This window comes from Oncorhynchus keta, unplaced genomic scaffold (genome assembly GCF_023373465.1).
Source record: "Oncorhynchus keta strain PuntledgeMale-10-30-2019 unplaced genomic scaffold, Oket_V2 Un_contig_6766_pilon_pilon, whole genome shotgun sequence".
NCBI classification, from domain to species: domain Eukaryota; kingdom Metazoa; phylum Chordata; class Actinopteri; order Salmoniformes; family Salmonidae; genus Oncorhynchus; species Oncorhynchus keta.
In genome coordinates this window covers 670,001-685,244 of record NW_026289049.1, presented here as the reverse complement: position 1 = coordinate 685,244, position 15,244 = coordinate 670,001, and the positions used below count along the sequence as shown (strand labels likewise).

Sequence of the window (15,244 nt, the reverse complement as noted above, 5' to 3'; positions counted from 1 at the left end):
CCCTGGCTCTCCTATCCCCTAGACGGATGGGGATGGTGGGCCTCCCTGGCTCTCCTATCCCCTAGACGGATGGGGATGGTGGGCCTCCCTGGCTCTCCTATCCCCTAGACGGATGGGGATGGTGGGCCTCCCTGGCTCTCCTATCCCCTAGATGGATGGGGATGGTGGGCCTCCCTGGCTCTCCTATCCTCTAGACGGATGGGGATGGTGGGCCTCCCTGGCTCTCCTATCCCCTAGATGGATGGGGATGGTGGGCCTCCCTGGCTCTCCTATCCTCTAGATGGATGGGGATGGTGGGCCTCCCTGGCTCTCCTATCCTCTAGATGGATGGGGATGGTGGGCCTCCCTGGCTCTCCTATCCTCTAGACGGATGGGGATGGTGGGCCTCCCTGGCTCTCCTATCCCCTAGATGGATGGGGATGGTGGGCCTCCCTGGCTCTCCTATCCTCTAGATGGATGGGGATGGTGGGCCTCCCCCCTATGTGGCTCTCCTATCCTCTAGATGGATGGGGATGGTGGGCCTCCCTAGGCTCTCCTATCCTCTATCGGATGGGGATGGTGGGCCTCCTGGCTCTCCTATCCCCTAGACGGATGGGGATGGTGGGCCTCCCTGGCTCTCCTATCCCCTATTGGGGATGGTGGTCCTCCCTGGCTCTCCTATCCCCTAGATGGATGGGGATGGTGGGCCTCCCTGGCTCTCCTATCCTCTAGATGGATGGGGATGGTGGTCCTCCTGGCTCTCCTATCCCCTGGATGGGGATGGTGGGCCTCCCTGGCTCTCCTATCCCCTAGATGGATGGGGATGGTGGTCCTCCCTGGCTCTCCTATCCTCTAGATGGATGGGGATGGTGGGCCTCCCTGGCTCTCCTATCCTCTAGATGGATGGGGATGGTGGGCCTCCCTGTCTCTCCTATCCCCTAGACGGATGGGGATGGTGGGCCTCCCTGGCTCTCCTATCCCCTATATGGATGAGGATGGTGGGCCTCCCTGGCTCTCCTATCCTCTAGATGGATGGGGATGGTGGGGATGGTGGTCCTCCCTGGCTCTCCTATCCTCTAGATGGATGGGGATGGTGGGCCTCCCTGGCTCTCCTATCCCCTAGACGGATGGGGATGGTGGCTTCCCTTCTCTCCTATCCTCTAGATGGATGGGGATGGTGGTCCTGGCCCTAAATGCTCTCCTATCCTCTAGATGGATGGGGATGGTGGTCCTCCCTGGCTCTCCTATCCTCTAGATGGATGGGGATGGTGGGCCTCCTATCTCCTTCCCCTAGATGGATGGGGATGGTGGGACTCCCTGGCTCTCCTATCCTCTGACGGATGGGGATGGTGGGCCTCCCTGGCTCTCCTATCCCCTAGACGGATGGGGATGGTAGGCCTCCCTGGCTCTCCTATCCCCTAGACGGATGGGGATGGTGGTCCTCCCTTGCTCTCCTATCACCTAGACGGATGGGGATGGTGGGCCTCCCTGGCTCTCCTATCCCCTAGACGGATGGGGATGGTAAGCTCTCCCATCCTCTAGATGGATGGGGATGGTGGGCCTCCCTGGCTCTCCTATCCTCTAGATGGATGGGGATGGTGGGCCTTGGCTCTCCTATCCTCTAGACGGATGGGGATGGTGGGCCTCCCTGGCTCTCCTATCCTCTAGATGGATGGGCATGGTGGGCCTCCCTGGCTCTCCTATCCTCTAGATGGATGGGGATGGTGGGCCTCCCTGGCTCTCCTATCCTCTAGACGGATGGGGATGGTGGGCCTCCCTGGCTCTCCTATCCTCTAGATGGATGGGGATGGTGGGCCTCCCTGGCTCTCCTATCCCCTAGACGGATGGGGATGGTGGGCCTCCCTGGCTCTCCTATCCTCTAGATGGATGGGGATGGTGGGCCTCCCTGGCTCTCCTATCCTCTAGATGGATGGGGATGGTGGGCCTCCCTGGCTCTCCTATCCTCTAGACGGATGGGGATGGTGGTCCTCCCTGGCTCTCCTATCCTCTAGATGGATGGGGATGGTGGGCCTCCCTGGCTCTCCTATCCCCTAGACGGATGGGGATGGTAGGCCTCCCTTGCTCTCCTATCCTCTAGATGGATGGGGATGGTGGGCCTCCCTGGCTCTCCTATCCTCTAGATGGATGGGGATGGTGGGCCTCCCTGGCTCTCCTATCCTCTAGACGGATGGGGATGGTGGGCCTCCCTGGCTCTCCTATCACCTAGACGGATGGGGATGGTGGGCCTCCCTGGCTCTCCTATCCCCTAGACGGATGGGGATGGTAGGCCTCCCTTGCTCTCCTATCCTCTAGATGGATGGGGATGGTGGGCCTCCCTGGCTCTCCTATCCTCTAGATGGATGGGGATGGTGGGCCTCCCTGGCTCTCCTATCCTCTAGATGGATGGGGATGGTGGGCCTCCCTGGCTCTCCTATCCTCTAGATGGATGGGGATTGCAGGCCAGGGAAGACTTTCGGGGGGGGGAGACGAGCAATTGTATGTTGTAAAACTGCTTGCACGTGTGTTACCACTCCACTATGTCTCCCTATCATGGCTTTTGCGTCATCAGTACAGCTACCAACACATCTTGATCACCAGTCCATTTGATGTCACCAAGCTGTTCACTGCTTTAAAAATATCCTCTCCTGTTGTCCTGGTTTCCAGAAGACGATGTCTTCCTTAATTGACCCCCCATAAATGTAAAAATTAAGTCCTCCTCAATAGTATGGGGCTTGCCTGTTCTAGCCACTCGGTAGCTCACCATATAAGACGCTTCTAGCCCCTTCTTATTAATGGTATTTGTTGCTTTTATACATGTCTTACTACTCAAAAGTCGTCTTCATTCTCGCTGAAAAAGTCTTGTGGCTTATTTTTTAAAATGGTCATGTTTTGGTTCTAAATGTCTGCGCAAGAGTGAAGATTTCCCGCGAGGGTAACAGTTAATGTGATTAGATGTTATTATTTGACTCAGCTACTTGTATTTGACATTGTGTTGTTATATCACTGAACACTAGATGGTTTAATTTAATTTTTGGCAGTGAAACGAGGCTACTCAGTCAAGAAAGAAAGCTCACCCAAAATATAAATCTACTGTTTGAAAATGTGAAGAATAAAAATTATTTTTTCATTTGAATTATCACATTTTTATTTGGAGTACCCCCGACGGCATTGCGCGTACCCTAGTTTGGGAATACCTGCCCTAGACGGATGGGGATGGTGGGCCTCCCTGGCTCCTCTAGACGGATGGGGATGGTGGGCCTCCCCTGCTCCCCTAGATGGATGGGGATGGTGGGCCTCCCTGGCTCCCCTAGACGAATGGGGATGGTGGGCCTCCCTGGCTCCCCTAGACGAATGGGAATGGTGGGCCTCCCTGGCTCCCCTAGACGAATGGGGATGGTGGGCCTCCCTGGCTCCCCTAGACGAATGGGGATGGTGGGCCTCCCCTGCTCCCCTAGACGAATGGGGATGGTGGGCCTCCCTGGCTCCCCTAGACGAATGGGGATGGTGGGCCTCCCTGGCTCCCCTAGACGAATGGGGATGGTGGGCCTCCCCAGCTCCCCTAGACGAATGGGAATGGTGGGCCTCCCTGGCTCCCCTAGACGAATGGGGATGGTGGGCCTCCCCTGCTCCCCTAGACGAATGGGGATGGTGGGCCTCCCTGGCTCCCCTAGACGAATGGGGATGGTGGGCCTCCCTGGCTCCCCTAGACGAATGGGGATGGTGGGCCTCCCCAGCTCCCCTAGACGAATGGGGATGGTGGGCCTCCCCAGCTCCCCTAGACGAATGGGGACGGTGGGCCTCCCTGGCTCCCCTAGACGGATGGGGATGGGGGGCATCCCTGGCTCCCCTAGATGGATGGGGATGGTTGGGCCTGGTGGTAGCGTTAGTGCACAGCTAATTTCCATGTCTTCAGAGACCCTCATTAGTGTGACTGGAGAGGGAGGGAGGGAGGGAAGGGGACTAGGTAGAGGCAGAGATAGGTAGTGAGACAGGCAGAGAGAGAAAGAGAGTGATAGAATGAGAGAGAGCGATAGAATGAGAGTGAACGATAGAATGAGAGAGAGCGATAGAATGAGAGTGAGCGATAGAATGAGAGAGAGCGATAGAATAAGAGCGAGAGATAGAATGAGAGAGAGTGATAGAATAAGAGAGAGTGATAGAATAAGAGAGAGAGATAGAATGAGAGAGAGCGATAGAATGAGAGAGAGCGATAGAATAAGAGCGAGAGATAGAATGAGAGAGAGTGATAGAATAAGAGAGAGAGATAGAATGAGAGAGAGCGATAGAATGAGAGAGAGCGATAGAATGAGAGAGAGCGATAGAATGAGAGAGAGGGATAGAATGAGAGAGAGAGATAGAATGAGAGAGAGGGATAGAATGAGAGAGAGAGCGATAGAATGAGAGAGAGCGATAGAATGAGAGAGAGCGATAGAATGAGAGAGAGCGATAGAATGAGAGAGAGGGATAGAATGAGAGAGAGCGATAGAATGAGAGAGAGCGATAGAATGAGAGAGAGCGATAGAATGAGAGAGAGCGATAGAATGAGAGAGAGCGATAGAATGAGAGAGAGCGATAGAATGAGAAAGAGCGATAGAATGAGAGAGAGCGATAGAATGAGAGAGAGCGATAGAATGAGAGAGAGCGATAGAATGAGAGAGAGCGATAGAATGAGAGAGAGCGATAGAATGAGAGAGAGCGATAGAATGTAAGAGAGCGATAGAATGAGAGAGAGCGATAGAATGAGAGCGAGGTGAGGTGTGGGCTTGCTTGGTGGTGGGCTCCTCATCACCCCTGCCTCCTGTGCCTCCCACGGAGGTGAGAAGGGTGTGTGTGTATGTGTGTGGCCCCTCAGAGGATGCATAACAATACACTGACCCTTCGTCTCTCATTAGGGGCCCTGTTGGAAAACAAACTGGCCTGGCAATTATGTCCTTATTACAGACGCATCATTAAGTCCACAACAAGCTGCTGCTGCCAAAGGAGGAGCTGATCACTACTGCCACTCTCTTACTGCCTGTCTACTGCTGGATGGAGTGGCAGGGAGAGAGTATGCTAGTGTGTCTATTACTTTTATTTCTAATTATATTTGTTTTATTTAGGTATATTATTTCTTTAGTAACTTGGATATATTTTTTTCTTCATTTTTTATGTTATTTGTCCATTTGATTTATTATTTGTTTATAGTTCAAATTTAATTGGTATTTTTAATAGTCTTGTTTTAACTGCATTGTTGGTTAGTAAGTATTTCACTGTTGTATTCGGAGCATGTGACAAATAACATTTGATTTGATTTGTGTGTGTGTGTTTGAGTGTGTAGGGCCGTGGCAACACAAAGGGCTTTTCCCACAACCACCCTCAGTAACCGCAGAAAAGAAATACAAGGTACAGTATAGCAGAACAACTCCTCCTCTCAAACTGAGAGAACCACACTGCTGCCCCTATTCAACTCTGTCTGAATCTTTCAGTCGCAGAAACAAAACATCTCAACATCAACATTTGACACGGTAAAATACCTGGTGGAAAACTCTCTGTTACTAAGTAAGCAGTAGGTGGATTCCAACCTGGACAGATTAAAACATGTCTGGTTTCCTGGTAACTTCCAGTTGCATAAAGATCTACACAGACACACAATTACTGTTCCCCCTTGTCCTTCCATGGTTCCTGGGGGATTTTCAATTAGCAACACACCGTGACTGGCTCCTCTCCTCTCCTCTCCCGCTCCCAACACATACACACACACACACCACTTCCAGTGACAGACCACTTACCCGTTCTCCAGTGGGTCCCTGAGCACCCGACAGCGCCGTAATCCACGGACGAGCAATTAACACCAACAGACACACACACACGCCGTTGACCGGGCAGAATGCCATTAGCCGCCATTAACACACACCCTCACCTCACACACACTTCACGGTCATTAAGCTCTGATAAGTTGGAACATTTCTTCAAACGTATCTAGGCCCTGTCATTCCAGGGTAGGTGGTGCCTGATTCCTGGCTGGCATACACTCTCACATCCTGTGATGAAGACAGGAAGTTGATTGTAACGCTGTGTCGGTTAATTGACGACAAGGGAGAAGAGCGAGAGAAGGAGTGATCTATGGGGAGGAAGTGGGGACGTACTGTAGTTAGAGCTTGTGGTCATGAAACAAAGGGTCCTTCTTGAACAAGAAAAGCCATGAGCCAAATCACTTTTATAGCGAGTATGAGTGTGAGATTTTCAATATTGTGGCGTTTTCTTCTTCTCTTGAATAAGAGATAGTTGTATCCTAGCCTGGTTCCATTCTGTTATGTACGTAGCCATGTTTTCTAGAATTGTCTTCCTATACATAAAGCTAGTGTTTCCCCTATGTGCATTTAGGGGATCGTGGACGCCACTGCAAAACAATTTGAATATACTGTATATATAATGTATGTCAGATGTTTGCCCCAGGAGGACCCCAGAAAGAACAAGCCATTCCATAACTCTGATAAATCCCAAACACACTAGACCACCACGTTATGTTACAGCCTTATTCTAAGGCGGCAGCGTAGCCTAGTGGTTAGAGCGTTGGACTAGTAACCGGAAGGTTGTGAGTTCAAACCCCAGAGCTGACAAGGTACGAATCTGTCGTTCTGCCCCTGAACAGGCGGTTAACCCACTGTTCCCAGGCCGTCATTGAAAATAAGAATGTGTTCTTAACTGACATGCCTGGTTAAATAAAGGTAAAATAAAAAAATAAATAAAAATAAAATTGATTAAATTGTTTTTTTTCCTCTCCCCCTCATCAATCTACACACAATACCCCACAAAGCAAAAACAGATTTTTAGAAATGTTTGCAAATGTATTAAATATAAGAAATATCACATTTACAGAAGTATTCAGACCCTTTGCTCAGTACTTTGTTGAAGCACCTTTGGCAGGGAATACAGCCTTGAGTCTTCTTGGGTATGACGCTACAAGGTTGGCACACCTGTATTTGGCAAGTTTCACCCATTCTTCTCTGTTTCACCATAGGGATGATGCCAGGTTTCCTCCAGGCCAAAGAGTTCAATCTTGGTTTCATCAGACCAGAGAATCTTGATTCTCATGGTCTGAGAGTCTTTAGGCAAACTTCAAGCGGGCTGTCATGTGCCTTTTACTGAGGAGTGGCTTCCGTCTGGCCACTCTACCATAAAGGCCTGATTGGTGGAGTGCTGCAGAGATGGTTGACCTTCTGGAAGGTTCTCCCATCTCCACAGAGGAACTCAGGAGCTCTGTCAGAGTGACCATCGGATTCTTGGTCACCTCCCTGACCAAAGGCCCTTCTCCCCCGATTGCTCAGTTTGAACGGGCGGCCAGATCTAGGTGGTTCCAAACTTCTTCCATTTAGGAATGATGGAGGCCATTGTGTTCTTGGGGACCTTCAATGCTGCTGAAATTTTGGGGTACACTTCCCCAGATCTGTGCCTCGACACAATCCTGTGTTGGAGCTCTACGGACAATTCCTTCAACCTCATGACTTGGTTTTTCCTCTGACATGCACTGTCAACTGTGGGACCTTATATAGACAGATGTGTGCCTTTCCAAATCATGCCCAATCTATTGAATTTACCACAGGTGGACTCCAATCGAGTTGTAGAAACATCTCAAGGATGATCAATGGAAACCGGATGCACCTGAGCTAAATCTTGAGGGTCTGAATACTTATGTAAATAAAAACCTGTTTTGGCTTTGTCATTATGGGGTATTGTGTGTAGAGTGATGAGGAAAATGTTTTATTTCATCCATTTTAGAATAAGGCTGTAATATAACAAAATGTGGAAAAGGTCAAGGGGTCTAAATACTTTCCGATGCACTGTATCACCTATCACCACCACCACCTAAGTGTCCATGATGCCTACTCACCCATACTTATCCAGTCAACGACTAGAAAGGTCATATAGCTACATTTGCCATAGCACTCTGTTACATATTTTGGAATCTGAGCTCCTAGAGTGTGCGGCTCTCCTTCATTTTTAAAGAGTGTTCCACTGTGCTAGCCAGCACCTCACCTAAATAGGTGTGAGTTTCTTTCGCCTCTACATGAGACTGAACCGCCACAGAGGCCAAGTGCCAGTTAGATTCCTCTGACTGAACTGGGACTTCAATACAAGTCAACTGTCTTTCCATGTTTTCCTATCAGTGACGGTAACCTATACTTGTATCTGTTCCCATTGGGTCATTGTGAAGGTGGTAGAATATGTCTCTTAACAACTGATACAGGGTCAGATATTATGTCTATCCCGCAGTGACTATTTTATGGATTCATGATCCTGTACCTCATCGGTGTCCAGCATTTCAGCCAGGTCCATCTCGGTCATGTTGAGGATGGACGCAGCAATGGACTGGGCCTTGACCATGGACTGCTTGGACAGCCCTCCGGCACCTACTGCCTTCTTCTTCTCCGCCATCTTCCTGTTCTTCCTCAGCTGCGATTTGGCGTCCTGCACCTCGCGGAGAGTTTCGCTTGCCAGAGCCTGAGAGGAAGAACATGTAGAAAGGGTGATGAAACTAGAGAAAGCGAGAGAGACGGATACAGATGTAGGATTTAAATTTGAGCCAGTTGTCTACAGCAGGGGGAAAAAGTCCTGCAGCAACAGGAAATGTGACTTATTATGTGTATTATAATTTATGGACATTTTTTGTAGGGGTTTATACATTTTTTTGTAAGGGAAAAGTGGAAATGACAGACTTCAGAAGCCTTTTTAAACTTCAAAGTTCAACATTTCCTGCATTGTTGGAAAGTTCTCCTGCAACAGGGTGATCAAATTAAGACCCTACACCTGTATAAATGATGAATAAATTAAACCTATCAAGACAAGAGCCGAGGGCGTCAGCAGCAATATTGAGTTTGACACTGAAATTCTCTGGTTTGTTCGCTCATTCTCCGTATAGGAGTTTAGTACCTGAGAGGGTTTCCGAGTTATCCGACCAATTGAATGGCGCCGTGATGACGGACACAGAGGGTATCTTGGATATAACAATAGGTTTTATCTCCGTTAAATCCCCTCAGAATTGACGCGGACCGAATCACGCATGGGAAAGATGCTACCTTTTATTTATTTGCTTTTGAATGGGCTCACCATACAACAAGCCAATACAACGGCAGAACAGTGGAAATAATTGAGCAATGAGGTGCATTTAAAATGTTGCCCGAGTTAGTGTGTGTGTGTGTGTGTGTGTGTGTGTGTGTGTGTGTGTGTGTGTGTGTGTGTGTGAAACCTCATTGGTCTTCGGGCACCTCAGAGGCCTGAATCCACTAAATGGCAGTTGGCTCTAAATACAAAGAGAGCGAGACAATTAAATGTCAAAGCTGCCACTGTACATGAGAAAGTCAATAACCCAAAACTCCCCTTTGCTTCATTTTGAGCTTATTGATCGATGCAATAATCTTCTGTATCATTCCCCTGTAAGCTCGCCTGAAAAGCTGACCTTGGAATGGACGGTCAGCCGAGAGATGGGCTAGGTAGCATGAGACCGCTTTTCAAACACACACACAAGGGAAGCTGCACACATACAGAAACAGACGTACACACACACACACACACACACACACACACACACACACACACACACACACACACACACACACACACACACACACACACACACACACACACACACACACACACACACACACACACACACACACACACCACACACCCCGCCCCCACATATTCTGTGTACATAACCCAGGCTAATCATAAACAGACATACAGTAGACGTCTCCATTGCTTTAGTTTCTTTCACACGGGCGTGTGAAATAAAAGTACTTTAAGAAGTACTTAGCTGAGGCTCTGCTAGATTTCATAAGGGAGAGCTCTGAGAGTTGGTAGGGAGAGTTATCGTTGACAGAGAGTTCGTGGACGGAGCCGATGGATGGTATTAGATAGACTATTAGTAAAATAAATCAAATGTAAATGCATTGAAGCTCAGACAAAAACACAAATGCGCTGATTCTGATACCCAAAATAATATGACTAAACAGACTAGGATATTCTGTAGGGTTTCTCTCTACATTCTATAAAGTATTTATACTTTTCTTACACAGCCCTTAGCCGTGGTATATTGGCCATATACCACACACCCTGAGGTGCCTTATTGCTATTATAAACTGGTTACCAACGTAATTAGAGCAGTAAAAATAAATGTTTTGTCATACCCGTGGTATACGGTCTGATATACCACAGCTATCTTCATTTTCCTGATAGACCAAACTGGCTTTAGTCTCCTTAAGTGTGCCGAGACTGTGTCCTGGAGGAATACACAGCTCATTAAGAAACTGCCAGAGATCCTATTCTTTTATTTACAGCCCTAATAGATATTTACTGTCGCTAGTCAAGGGTTACAATCAATTGACCCAAACCCTGAATGTGTGAAATAATCCGGAAAGAGATTAAGGGGTGAATTCATCACTCATTTTGAGCCCTGGGAGAGAGGGAGAGAGAAAGAATGAAAGAGAGAGAGAGAGAGAGAGAGAAAGAGAGAATCAGTGTGTGTGTGTATATGAAAGTGAGACCAATTCTATCTCACACTATTTTGTGTGTGTGTGTGTGTGTGTGTGTGTGTGTGTGTGTGTGTGTGTGTGTACATGGAGTCAGTCGCACACAGATCTTACCCTGACAAACCTAGTATCACAATCACCGTAGCCAGAGGGCCAATTTAGACAGCAGAGGCTTACAACATGGAGATCAACTGAGCAGGGAAGCACTGTCCTTCTCTAATAACTACCCCCATTCGTTTAGATCACTCTCACTAGGTCACACACTCAAAAGAACTGTCTGGAAGGACTGAGAAAATGGCCATTTGAAAACACACAGAGAGGGATGGTAAAGGACAGTAGACCACAATATGTGGTTGAGTGAATTCAGACACATCTCTAGTGTGAACATGGCACCTTCATAGATATATACTGACATTACTGTTCTATTTAAATGTGTCCAGTACCAATACTGTCCAAGTATATTTCCAAATACATTCCAATATTCAACTACTTGTATTTTCAAATCAAACATTGCTGAATACTTACTTCTAAAGTATGCGAAAGTACTTTAAATAATTGAAATAGTATTTGAACCCAAATCTGGTGTCCACCTTTGTGTCTGAGCCTAAGCCGGTGAGTGTAGGCAGCCAGTCCAGGACCACTGTTTAGTGTTTAGCACATGAACAGAGCTGGAACATGGCCTGAGGCTGGTAGAGAGGTGTAGAGGAGCCCGGGGTCCAACCAAACAGAGTACACAACAGAAGAAGGCCCCAGAAGCGCTGGACACTGATCAATACATGACAGCAGTAAATCTCCTCTGGATGGCAGGTCAGCCAATCAAAAGGCCTCCTGGTCTTATCAGGGATCATAAAAAGGATTGGAGAAACATAGACTGATGGGAATGATTTGAATGATGTGAATGCTCAACAACAGTGGCCCAGACATTCAGACAACTCAGCCCTAGTGTTCTGGGAACAAGGAAGGAAAGGGCTCACTAGTAAAGATAGGATACAGTATGATGTTGCTAGGGGAGAAAAGAGGGAGTGGGGGTAGAGAAGAGGGCAGGAAAGGAAGGTAGGGAGGGACAGAGAGATGGGCAACCTCTTATTAAAAACTTCCTGACAACAGTTTGCTCAGTTTATTTTGACCAGTGAAACAAATGTCTTGAGGGAGAACAAAGAGCTGGTGATGACCACAATGGTATCCATGTTGTCTCCTGGACTAGTTGAGAGGGAGGGGATACCATCGCAGTCTCTCTCAAGCCCCTCCCCCTCAACACTGCAGTCAGAAATGATGGGCAGGTGTCACGGCGATGGTGTGATTGACAGGTTCTTTATCAGGCCCTGGCAGACACACCACACCTGGGACCAGGCCTCCTCCAATCCCACTGGGCAGACACACACTGGCAGGGCCTTCACTCCCCATTATGCCCTCCACTGGCAGAGACTAAGCACTCAGCCCTTGCGTCACCCAATGTCATGACTCAATTTGATGGTCGGATTAAAGACTGATTCAGAGGCAATTATGTTAATGAATTTAGAATAAGAGACATCATATTACAACGGTTATTAGGTCTTTGTGTGAAGAGAACATGCCATGGCAGCAAGGCTAATTAGCAGTCCCTCGTCTGACTGGCATATCACAACCCTAATACGGTTAGGAATAACTAGGCTAATCTCAGACCGGTATTGTCAAACTGGGTCATGTTTATTAGGCACCAAACGGAAGAAAACTGACTGAAACGCGGAGGGAGCTGGTTATTTAAATGTTATTTGAAATCTACGGTGTGCTGAACACGACCCTGGTATGTCCATGTCTTTGACAGTGACCACCGACCCCTGTGGTGTGCTGTGTCTGCCCCCAGTACATTTGACCTCTGCCCTCTAACCCATGCCCTGTCCCAAATCAAGTACCTTAGTGAAGGCTTGTAGCTGCTCCAGCTGTGTGTGGGCCAGGCCCAGTCGTCTGTGCAGGGCCTCCAGGGTCACGGTGCTCTGCTGGGCCAGACCCTCCATCTGACGGGATGCTGTCTGCTCCAGCTCAGCCTGGGCCCGCTCACTGGCCCTCACACGGGCCTGCAGGGCCTCCACACACTGCTCCTACAAGGAGGGAGAGAGAATTCATTCATGCTGTTCACTATTACACTGAAAATTGAACAGCGATTGTCTATGAATGTTTCATGACGTACAATGATAATGTAGAGATGATTTATGTATTCATTATGGTTGGATGACAACCCAGGGAGATTATATCGTAATACATGGGGTTGGAAAGGACGCTATAAGAAGGCGTTGTGGAGTCAATCTCCACTTCCGTTAGTGTACTTCTCCCAGCTTGTCCATGGGAAGGAAAACTGTATCAAATCCACCTTAACAAATAGCTTGATGCTGATATTTTTTACCAAGTCAAAATAGAACGATCCCAGTCTGTGTGTAAGCAACATTACCACTGCTACCACACATTACCACACACTACTAGAATGGTGAGCCTGAACCGCTATTGATGCTACCTTCTTGTCCAGGCCCTCCTTGAGATCCTGACAGGTCGTCTCATACTGACTCTTCTCTTTAGTGGCTACACTCAGCCTCCTCTTCAGAGAGTCTATAAAGGCCTTCCTGTTAGTGGCCTCCTCTGTCAAGGTCTTCACCTGGACGTCACACACAGAGGGAGAGAGGAGGAAGAACTTGAGATGACCTTAAAAATAACAAAGATGTTTGAATGTGTTTTTCTTTAGCCCATGCTACAGTATTGTGTAAATTAAATCAAGGCTAGGTGTATATGTCGGTTAGTGGTGTTTTCATGAAATATAGTACATGCGTAGCCGATTCATTGTTAAATTTGCCAGCAAATTTGTGATGAAAACGTGCCATCTGAAATGTTGTTGTGACTACAGGAAAACCATCAAGTCAAGTGGGACTGTAAACGTGCCAGTTAAAAGCATTTTATGCCATCTGACTCTGCTAAGCCATTTTTGCCTGTGATGAAACCATGTGGTGTGAGATGTTAACTGGGACCTACTTTCTTCTCCAGCTCCTCCACCAGTCCTCTGTGCGTCTTCTCAGTCTCCAGGAGGAACTTCATCCTGGTCTTCAAATCCTCCACCAGCTGCCTCTTCATGTGCACGTCTCTCTCTGTGTGGATCACCCTGGGAATGAGACAAACACACACACACACACACACACACACACACACACACACACACACACACACACACACACACACACACACACACACACACACACACACACACACACACACACACACACACACAGGTTATTAACACGCACGCAACGATGCAGACGCAAACACACGCAGAAGCAGACACACACACACACACCGTGTCCCCATGCTCCCCTTCCATCACATCTCATTATGACAACTAAATATATTGACAATCCCATGCTGACAGGGGAAGCTGCAGTAAATATGAATGGCTGTATAACATCCCATTTGTAGACTGCATACATTCCTGATTCCTAGACTAGTGGGGAATATCTATGCATGTTGTGATACATCAGTTGGGGAACGTTTCTGACAAATGACCTTCTAGATCTTCTGTTCTACACTAACGTCCAGACTGCCTTAACGGTCTGATCTACACTAACATCCAGACTGCAGTAACGGTCTGATCTACACTAACATCCAGACTGCCTTAACGGTCTGATCTACACTAACATCCAGACTGCAGTAACGGTCTGATCTACACTAACATCCAGACTGCCTTAACGGTCTGATCTACACTAACATCCAGACTGCCTTAACGGTCTGATCTACACTAACATCCAGACTGCAGTAACGGTCTGATCTACACTAACATCCAGACTGCAGTAACGGTCTGATCTACACTAACATCCAGACTGCAGTAACAGTCTGATCTACACTAACATCCAGACTGCAGTAACAGTCTGATCTACACTAACATCCAGACTGCAGTAACAGTCTGATCTACACTAACATCCAGACTGCAGTAACAGTCTGATCTACACTAACATCCAGACTGCAGTAACAGTCTGATCTACACTAACATCCAGACTGCAGTAACAGTCTGATCTACACTAACATCCAGACTGCAGTAACGGTCTGATCTACACTAACATCCAGACTGCAGTAACGGTCTGATCTACACTAACATCCAGACTGCAGTAACAGTCTGATCTACACTAACATCCAGACTGCAGTAACGGTCTGATCTACACTAACATCCAGACTGCAGTAACGGTCTGATCTACACTAACATCCAGACTGCAGTAACAGTCTGATCTACACTAACATCCAGACTGCAGTAAGTAACAGTCTGATCTACACTAACGTCCAGACTGCAGTAACGGTCTGATCTACACTAACATCCAGACTGCAGTAACAATCTGATCTAAACTAACGTCCAGACTGCAGTAACAGTCTGATCTACACTAACGCCCAGACTGCAGTGACAGTCTGATCTACTCTAACGTCCAGACTGCAGTGACAGTCTGATCAACACTAACATCCAGACTGCAGTAACAGTCTGATCTACACTAACGTCCAGACTGCAGTAACGGTCTGATCTACACTAACGTCCAGACTGCAGTAACAGTCTGATCTACACTAACGCCCAGACTGCAGTAACAGTCTGATCTACACTAACGTCCAGACTGCAGTAACAGTCTGATCTACACTAACGTCCAGACTGCAGTAACAGTCTGATCTACACTAACGTCCAGACTGCAGTAACAGTCTGATCTACACTAACGTCCAGACTGCAGTAACAGTCTGATCTACACTAACGTCCAGACTGCAGT

At 47.9% G+C, this 15,244-nt stretch overlaps 1 protein-coding gene across 1 annotated transcript in view; it reads right to left on the bottom strand.

The window, feature by feature from the left end:
* LOC127926089 (centlein-like) overlaps window positions 1-15,244 on the bottom strand; it is a 53,239-nt gene that overhangs the window by 31,652 nt on the left and 6,343 nt on the right. The window contains exons 3-6 of the mRNA XM_052511377.1: window positions 13,485-13,611; window positions 12,976-13,113; window positions 12,380-12,565; window positions 8,263-8,460 (exon numbers count right to left, since the gene is read on the bottom strand). Of these exons, the coding sequence (XP_052367337.1) occupies window positions 8,263-8,460; window positions 12,380-12,565; window positions 12,976-13,113; window positions 13,485-13,583 (621 nt within the window). The 5' untranslated portion in view covers window positions 13,584-13,611. The remainder of the gene's footprint in view (window positions 1-8,262; window positions 8,461-12,379; window positions 12,566-12,975; window positions 13,114-13,484; window positions 13,612-15,244) is intronic.